We start from the raw sequence: 10,160 nt of genomic DNA, 5'->3' as shown, positions 1-10,160 counted from the left end.
GCTGTAATTACATGCTCGAAGAATTGCTCACAAGTGAAGGGACCTTGCTCGAGTTTTGAACCCTGGCGGGAAGATAATCCTGTGAACTCTGTCAACGCCCTCAACGGTAAATGCTAACAAGAAAAATGAGAAAGTGGCCCTCCTTCGCTTTAGGCAGGTGACATGAATATGACAAAATTCCTATGCTAAAGTTCCCCTTAAAGTTTACAGAGAGGAATTCTGCTGTGCGTAAAATAGGATAACTGACCAAATGTTGAGCAAATTTGTCTACTTACAGCGCCAGGACTCCACGCCAACCCAGCAAGAAAAAGACATAATCATGAACATCAACAACTTCGACGGACTCAAGATCCATAACAACAATAACACCAACGTCAACAACCACAGCAATCGGGACATCGAGCTCATGATGGAGCTCCCGCCGGCATCGCCGATGTCGCATGTCAGCCACGTCAGTCACGCGACGACCACGCACAGATCGGTCAGCCAGTGCAACAACGGGTCGGGCAACGGGCATCAGTCGGCCGTGCTCAACGGAGCGGACGAGCTCCAGAAGTTACAGAGCCTCAGCCTCTCTCGCGCCACACTGAACAGCAAGGAGCTGGGCGTGGAAAAGTCCATAACAGCTATGGGAATTTTAGCCCTCATAGCAATAATCTTAAGCGCCCTGTCTATCTTACTCCTCATCCAGTTTAACTCGATCCAGGACCAAGATATGACGGATGAGACCGCAGTCATTGGGGTAACGGGGACCAGGTGGTATTCTGACGTCTTGGACTCTGCCGTCGTGCTGGTCAGTTTTTGCCTCATGCTGAATTTATCGTGCGTGGTCGTCTGCTCCGGACAGTGCTATTTTACCGCCAAAATGCTGAAGTTGCCGCAGGGAGAAGAGAGGTACACACACGAATTAAATTCTGATCAGTTTGTATGCTCACATCCTTTATGTAATTGTATCTTCATAACGCACAAGTCATTTCGAAAGTCACCTGATCCCTATATATCAGGGAATGCAATAAATAAGAAATGTGCAGAAGTTGGTCTTTTCATTTTTTTCGAAGAATTTTGTAAGTCGTTGGATGAATATTTTTGATGGAATAGTTTGAATCGACGAAACCAAAGAACAGATAAATCTATTAATGTGAAAGAAAAGATAAGTGAATTATAAAGTGGGTGCTCATTTATACATATATGATTATAGTAGTAAAATGTTTCGCTTTACGAACTACCTGTCTAATACATTATGACGTTCTCTATCGTTCTTTCACTTACAGGTCCTATGAGTTTTTGAAAAACACATCTGGATCGCGTTTCCTTGCAGTGTGCTCCTTCTTTGTCTCAATACCTATATTTTTGATTGGTGAGCCCATTTAAACATTTTGATTTAAAGGGATGGTACAGTTTCTGTTGAGATGGGGGCTTGAGATTTCCAACGTTTTTGATGATTTTTTTTTAAATAATGAGAAATCTCTTATGAAATATGAAAGTGCATACAATTCTAAGAGGAATACAAAGTTTATTTGATGAAAATTCGTTTTGAAATGGCTGATATATATAAAACAAAGCAATCGTAAATGGTGGCACTTACTTTTTATAAGGATCACTCAGTTTTACTTTGTTTTTTGATATCTCAGCTATTTCAAAACCGATCTTCGTCAAATAAACTTTGAATTTCTCCTGGAATTGTATGATTTATAATATTTCATTAAGCGGTTTCCATGTATCTCGCAAAAAGTTATAGGCTGAATCCTCACCTCAACCAATACTATACCATCCCTTTAACCGAAATCGACCAAACACCAAAACAGAGTGACTCGTCTCATAATAGCTTTATTCGTCTATTACCAGATTATTATGTTTGCATCAGAAACGTTTTTCTCTATATATTTGAATGTTACTCATGTGTTATTGGAACTGATTGACGAATTGTCCATTATGGACGTAAATAAGCACCGATTATATAGTATTTTAGTAGTGGCCATGATTAAAAAAAAACTAAGCAAAACACACATGGACATAGGGCCTTCATGCTGGGGTTGGAATACGTAAAGCCGTGTGTTTTGTTTGTGTGTTTCTTTGTTTTTTTAATCATGGCCACTGCTAAACAAGTGAATAATCGGTTTTTACTTCTACGTTGATGAAGAGCTACTTGTCAATTATTTGCAATGAAAATAACTCGACGCAAGCATTCATCAATTTGAGTACAATGCAATATGTGTTAGTTAGATTGTGTCTTATGCATAAGAGGGATGCCAATAAAACTGGGAATTTGAACATTCCACCCGTGTTTAGTTTCTGGGCTGCAGATTGGAAGTCAATGCATTATTCAACTCTTCTTTTGCTTCGTGACATCACAGTCTGTTGCCGTGGCGGGATTATAAACGTTAATTTTATTGAAATACTGGTCCAAATTCTTGAAATGCTAATGCACAAAGTAATTTCAGAGAATTGCAATATTCTTTTGGCAACTTTGTAAAAAAATTTAATCATGCATGCCCTTTTCACGGAACAAACGTCGAACAACATAATGTCCTTTACTGCTTGTTTTTGTTGTCTTTGTTTTTTACTGCAGCATTATGTCTTCTTATTCTGCTGGAATTCCGCACGACTCCGGCTATTGTATCGAGCGCCCTCATCGGCCTTGCCATCCTCTTCATGATCTTCAGCTTCGGGCACAACGTCCACTTGTGGAGGAGAGAGCAGACGGAGATCAACAAGCGACACGCCCCGCCTCCCGGGGTCTTTACGGACATGAACGGTGGCCTGTATCACCATCATCATCACCACAACCACAACCAGGGTAATGGGCATCGCTTCGCCTACACCAACGCGGGGATTGCCGGCGAGGGTGCCGGTGTCGATCCATTGAGCGTCAGTAATTTGTCGACGCTCGTTTGACGGTGACTTGCCAACCCTGACGCTAACGCAGACAGCTTGTATTCTGAACTCTTCTCTCCAAAAAGAAAAAGGTTTCAACCCAATTTGAGCTTCAGCCCGCCCGCGTCTCGTAAATCCGGACACGTGATGATGATAATGTGGATTACAAGCCAGACGACCAATAGGGAAAAATGACATGATAACCATGAATAATCGGCTCTGGTTTCCAAGTATTTTATGGCAAGTGTGCAAGTTCGCTGAGAGGCGGGGAACAACTTGCATACATTCTATTTGAGGAAGGAGCGTTTGATGTCATTGCTATGCAGCTGGACTCTACATAAAACACATGCTTCAGCCTACTTTGCACACAAAGTCTTGTGGCGTCAGAATACTCTGACGGGTTTCCGCATTTTGATCACAAGGACATGCAAAAATCTTCCAAGGCAGTTGCTCCTCCACCTCATCGGAAAAACCTTGATCAACAAGAGAGACACCTTTCTCCATCTGCGTCCGGATTTTACAAACTAACGATGTCAAGGCGTAATATAGCTTTTCACACAATCCATAAAATCATTATGGGTGTCTCTTTGTCTGGAGAGCGGAGAAAATATACATCAAACGACGCTGTTATCTTCAATCACGCACTGATCTTCCACTGAACTGAGGGTATGAACAATGTCCAAGCCGTTCACAGGGCGAGAATCCCGTTGCAACCTCAGTGGAGAACATGAATACCTCCCAAAATAGGTTGACACTCGCTAACGTGCATGCACACCTACCCACAAAGTTTTACACAGCACAAATTTACGATAGCAAACGCACAATCAAACAAATGGACAAACGCACAAGACAATATACGTCGTAGTTGCATTCACCGTAAAGTCATACTTAGATGGTTGCAAGGTTATGGAATGCTACTCCATTACCAATGTCAAATACGTGTATCTTAGTTCATTCAGTCGTGCGTTTCGGAGCGACACGTATGATGAACAGCAAAACAGTCGGCTTTCCACAGTTCTGATCGTGCCACGAATTGATACAAGAAGTCTCCGTCAGGTTTGGCAAAGAAAAATATTGTAATTAAAGAAGAAACAATTTTTGTAAATGTGTACTATATTTTGTGCACTACTAACACTCCCATGCACCTGTCGCACCTCAAGATATTTAATTCACTCAAATAAACTAACAACCCTAATAATGAAGCGTTTGATTGAGATTCAATGTATTTTAAATTAAAATAAAATAAAATATAAATTTTCTCATTCAGATTTGTCTGTTTAGCGGTTCAGTGAAATTAAGCTGTGTACTATAAATGAACGTAATTTTGTGTGACTTTTCTTCTTGCGACTGGGCTTGAAAAGACAGGTAGGCATCTGGCACACAATGAGTGCAGAAGGTGCTAGGGACAGCATTAGCTGGAAAACACAGACCCTCTGTTCACAACGTCTTTGTTAATCCTCTCGTGCCACTTACCTCTCCATACGTATGTGTGTGAAATTCTGTTCACATTTGACTCGTTGGCACTGATGGTTCAGCGTCATTATTTTCTCGGAGTAACATATTCAGTGTAGTTTTGAATGAAATCTGAAAATGTGTCGTGATCCACGCGGTCGTTCGGTGCTTATTCCATGCTTAAAGCGGTAGCCCCGTTTTATAAGTCTTCCCAGTATCAGCCTGGCGTCAATCCGTTCGTGGTAGTTAGTCCTGATATGCCACGTGTGGTATTTCACGCTCCCCATTATTAAGGAAAACTTTAATTTTTCCCTGATTTCCGCTTGAATCATTGTAAACATTTAACCCAACTATACGAGCACTACCCCTCCCCCCCCCCCCCCACACACACACGAACAAAAACACACCCTAAACAGTGTTCCGCGGCCCGTGGATGTTTGTTGTAGTATATAAGTTATACCATATCATAAATGAGCTTATTATAAGTAATAAGTTTTTCATCTTTTGATAAAGCATTAGTTCATTCATTTATAGATCCGGGACAATCATGTGACCAGTGGCGGTAATATTCTAATATAATTCATACAATAGATTCTCAACGTAATAGAGACGTAATACATGTACATGCAATTGTTCTTTGTGTACAATGTTCACAGTGCAATGTACACAGAATGACAAATAATTTCAATATACAAAGACAGTACAGTGTATACAATCTTCAGTAATGGCGGCACAGGAATGCACTAGATGTTTGTAATGTCATCATTTTGGAGCAGTGTGAAGGTATATGTTTTTAAGTCATAAAGTGTCGAATATTTCTAATTACAAAGAGAGTCAGCCTATTTCAAATATGCTTATACTCGAAATCCAGTGTTGTGTCCATTGTTATGGCGATGAAATCCCAATTATCTTGCACTGATTAGCAATGTTGATTGAATGGTTTTCCAAGGATCCGTGTGCGAATAGAGCTAAAGAAGGTGATGCATGTTCATCATGTCATAATATTATCTGCCTTGTGTTCATCTCACTTTCAAAACACCAATAAGCAACACTTAAGTGATATAGCCACACTACACTGTAAAAACATCGGTGTTAGATTTAACACCATGGGTGTTAAATCTAACACCGATCAAACTTCAGTAGAGGACCACACCCACAGGTGTAGAAAATGTATTGTGACGGTGTTAAAAAGTGTTCACCTGACACTTCGTGGTGTTAATTTTAATTTGACACTGCGGCTGGTGATATTTTTGACACTGCGCTAGAGTTAATTCAATAATGACACCGCATGGTGTTGATTTGATATTGGTGGTGTTAATTTCAATGGTATAACACCCGTCCAGCTTCAATAGGGGACCACACCAACTGGTGTTACTGTGGTGTAAATGTGTTTACACATTTTTTCAAAAATCGAGTACTTTATCGGAACATTCTTTATCGTCTTGTTGAAGTTCAAAATTAACAAGAAGTGCAGTAACTAAGTAACTATTCAAAAAACAATTTTAAATTTTGAAATGACACCCGGAGGTGTTAATCTAACACCATGAATGAGCACCGGAAATTTAACACCAGCTCAGTGTTTCATATTTAACACCGGACTTTTTGCAGTGTACATAAATTGAAATTGAAAATAAAAAGAAAATGTGAGAGAGTAACTCTTGAAACAAACACACGCACGCTTCTAAGTGACAGTCGTTTAAAACAAGCTCCTCTTCTAAAAAGAAAAAATATTGTTTTAATGGTATAAAACCATCAGTATTAGCAAGTGCATGTAGCTAGACACCAAGAACTTCCTACCTCTTTTTGAATTACAAGAGTCGCCTGTATTTTACTACGTGTTCTGTGTCATATCAGTTGCTATCTTTCGTAACATGTGACAGACAATAAAAATCACGTTCGAAGAGCTTTCTGAGGTACCCAAGGCCCCTTTCATAAAGATGTTTGCAAGTGTTTATAGGATGCAATGATACTTGCGTTGAGTTGTTTTGATTTTGATTGCAGTATCATCGACGGAAATGAACACCGATCACTTTTACTATCGCTATCTTATACTACTGAGCACTGAATAGTTGGTATTTTGTTGAAAGGGAATTTGTCAATTAGTTGCAAAAAAAGCAACTGAGTTGGATGAAAGTTCATTTTGTCACAATCCGTTGCAAAATACCTGTTTGATTAGACGTTTGCCTTCTAGAGCTGTAGGCTTCTTCAGATCAATAGATATGAGAGAGTTGTCTTCCCACTAGCCGACGTAGCTGGCGCACGCCGATCTGACAGAATGAGATCGTTTATCGGCTTATGTCGGTAACGTCGGCTAGTGGGAAAACAACTCTCACAGCGTTCGATCTGAAGAAGCCTACAGATTCAGTAGGCAAAAATCTCATCAAGAACAGTTAAATTGCAACTGATTGTGACAAAATAAACTTTCATGCAGTTGATATTCCACTCAGATGAATCTTTTCAGCAACTGAGTTGTTCACAGACACTTGGCTGTTCCCCTACTGCTGCCGCGGTACTTTTATTAATTGCCAACTGGCAAATGTTGTAATATAGAGTGTCATCATACAGGCAACGGAGGTGAGACTGGAAGGAAGTTGAAACGATGGGTGCTACAGGTCTCACACTTGTAAATAATTCTTCACCGACACTAATGCTAAAATCAGAATCAAAAAGTTCTATCATCACAGTAAGTGCATGAAAGTCTCAAGGTCTTAAGTGTTTCACATCAAAGTTAATCAGTTTGCAGCACGCCTCGATCCTCAAATTAGAAAGGGGGCTCGGGTCAAGCTCTGCTCAGAGGTCCTTCAAGAAAGACAACGGTATACCCTCAAAATTTTCACCTGTTTCCGGAAAATGATTACAAAATAGTCTCCCATATTCAAAAGAAAACGAGTCTAGCCTGCAAATGAAGTGCATTTTGTAAACGGATTTACCCTCTTCAATCACTAAGAGTGTGTTCATAGTAGGCTGGTTATGGCTTATTTTTATCATATTTTCCAGGTGTATGAAGTATCCTCCTACGTATTGGGGCTCTGGCTGGTCCACTTCATTTACAAGTGTAAGACCTACAACGTGCGACAACAGATGTGCACTATGAATGAAAGATGCCATCTCAGTTTCGCTACAGTGCACAAAAAACAATATTATGTACACTTTCGGGATGTGGAACCCAACCAAGGAGGTATGAGTTCTCTCATACCTCCTTGACCCAACCAGGGAGGTGCCCAACTAATTCCACCCAATGCCACACACACGCATCACCACACACCATATCACACTGAGACACACAGACACGATTATGTGCTAAGGAGAGGTACCACCTTGATTCCAGTACGACCTGTAGCGAGATTTTAATAACATTTGAATTCTTTGACTTTTGACTGGTTCGTCCTTTCACATTAATTCTGCAGAGCCAAATAAATTGGTTCAACTTCTTAAACTGAAACTTCGGAAGACGCTTTGATAAAAGTTTGATGTCAGTGCTCCACTGATTTCCATCTTTTCTAAGCTTTTGCTACAAGTGATGGCATACTCAGATCATTTTACATTTATGTATAACAGATCCTGTAATGTTGGATACACTCTCCTGCAAATGAGCATGTGCATGATGAAGTCCTCACACGCAAACTAGAGTTTACAGCCACTTTCTGTGAAAATTGGAAGACATAATGAGAAAACACTAGTCAAAATTCATGATTAATTCGGCAAAGTTATGGTGACGATAAATCGTCTATAGATTTCTATGGAAACAGAATGGACTGGAACAAACTTGCTGAACATCTACAGATAATAATTATTCATTTTGAGACAAACAATCATATATCTGCGAGCATCGTTGATTGATGTAATAATTTCTCCAGATTCGCGACAATATTCACCACATACAGCCGCTCCATCAATCATGTTTGTTGCATTAACGAGCCGACAGAATGCAGACAAACATTTCGAATAGACAGCGCCCATCATTGATTACATATCATAAGTGTATTTGGGCTCCGATTTAGGTTCTGTTCTTGTTTTCTCGAACTCTGTAATATCATAAACAAGCGTGAACAGGCACAACTCCGAAACCGAAACCGAAAAACACGGCCATTGAGAGGGGTAGATTCTCACCCAATATCGTGAAAAGCTATGGACGAGTCCTGGTGTTCATCTGTCAAATGTTCATGGTTCTCAGAAAGCCGCATAAACGGTTATTTAAAAAGAACAAGTCATAAATACAATCTACGAATACAAAACATTTTCAAGCTAAAAAGTGCATATCCTAATTTTCTACAGTATTTACAGACGCGACTGTACAGGTGGCACAAACAAGGTATCATACAATTGTAATAAAAAGAACTTTGTCAATGACAATAGTATTTACACTAAGTTTGAAAATTGTATTATCGTCATTCGAACTTCTCGTAAAAGTATTTCTATACTGTTCTACTACTTTAAGAACATTAAGTAGTTACATTGAAGATGTATAGAATGGTTGGCTCTTTTACACCAAATAAGTGGTATTTCCCTGCTGAAATTAATAATCTGCAGGCATTTTTTTTTTCTTTTGAACTTTGAGTTGTCTTGATCCGCGGTTCTGGTGCAATGAGTTCCGGAAGACACGACTGTTCTAATTGCATGAGTACTTGATTTCAAACAACCTGATAATTTTCGAAAGCACTGATTAAAACATCTTATGTTCACTGCTTTGCGAAGGCACATGCTTAAAATCCCAACTTACCCAATGACAAAAGATGAAACTAAACAGAACCAGAATTATCCATGAAAAATGTCTTATTGGAGCCAAGGTGACATTGCGTAAGAATAAGGCAGGACGGGGTTTCACTTTACTTCAGACGTTGAATCTCCTAATTCACTCGAACGCTGCGATCAGACCCAGCTTATTCTTCACAATGCTCTCTTCAATCATCAGTGCAAATATTCCTCAGCCTTTTGATAAGGATATAAGCAATCAAAATAATCGTCCACATATACGACATCATAAGAAAGTTATGTTTTTTATGTTATATGACTTTCTGTTGTTCTCCGATAGAGCACATCATCCATAGGAAGTGTCTCATCTCTCACGCACAACTTTTCCTCCTGAGTGTTTCGGCGTCCCTGCCTCCTACAGATACTCGGTCTCCCGCACGTCATCTCACGTAATTGATGACGTCACAAAACCGGTAAAAGCTAACATGATAATCTTTGAGGAATATGTGACAGACATAAAAACATAGAGCATGTCAAGTGCAAGTAGAGAGAGGGGAGAGGGAGAGAGTTGAGTTATTAGGCTGAGAAACAGCATAGAAAGAAGGATTGATAGATAAAAAGACGGATGGATGGATGGACAGAGAGATGATTGATGGATGGAGGGATTGATGGTAGATATTGGGTACATACACGATCAGGTGGATGGGGTGGGCTTGATGTTGAAAGAGAGACATCACATTCAACATAAATCACTTATCGTACTATGGGAGAGACAAAGCTGAAGAACAGCTTTTGGCACTTCTGAACGCGGCATTGACACCATAACGTGTGACGCAAGCATATCCATTAAATCATTGACTTCCAATCGTTCATGATCGCGTGTATGACGTCACGTTTGCTTTAAATCACACTGACACACAAAATACATTTTAGTCCTATTCTATAGTGCGGTCACAACCAATGTCCATTCACATCACAGCAACGGACGCAGGATTGTTCCGCGCCGTTCCTTTACACAACCTCTTCTATCGCAGCAACGATGTTGGCGTAACAATCACTTGGTTATCCAATAAGGCTGTGCTGCGTAGTAGCATATCAACTGAAGAAGTAAAAAACGTCACAAAAGTTTCCGTTGATGATTC

General features: G+C 40.0%; 1 protein-coding gene across 1 annotated transcript; it reads left to right on the top strand.

Annotated features, from left to right (window-relative positions):
- Positions 1–250: 250 nt before the first annotated feature.
- Positions 251–2,895, top strand: LOC139708437 (uncharacterized). Its single transcript, XM_071620387.1, has 3 exons — positions 251–894; positions 1,272–1,357; positions 2,570–2,895. Exons 1-3 carry the CDS (start codon positions 251–253, stop codon positions 2,893–2,895), a joined length of 1,056 nt encoding a protein of 351 aa, XP_071476488.1.
- The last annotated feature ends 7,265 nt before the right edge of the window (positions 2,896–10,160 follow it).

The sequence above is a fragment of the Diadema antillarum genome, unplaced genomic scaffold (assembly GCF_040938485.1).
Source record: "Diadema antillarum isolate AM-2024a unplaced genomic scaffold, OU_Dant_1.0 seq00001336_RagTag, whole genome shotgun sequence".
Lineage (NCBI taxonomy): Eukaryota > Metazoa > Echinodermata > Echinoidea > Diadematoida > Diadematidae > Diadema > Diadema antillarum.
Note: the sequence above shows the minus strand (reverse complement) of the source record. Positions and strands in the feature narration are given on the sequence as shown.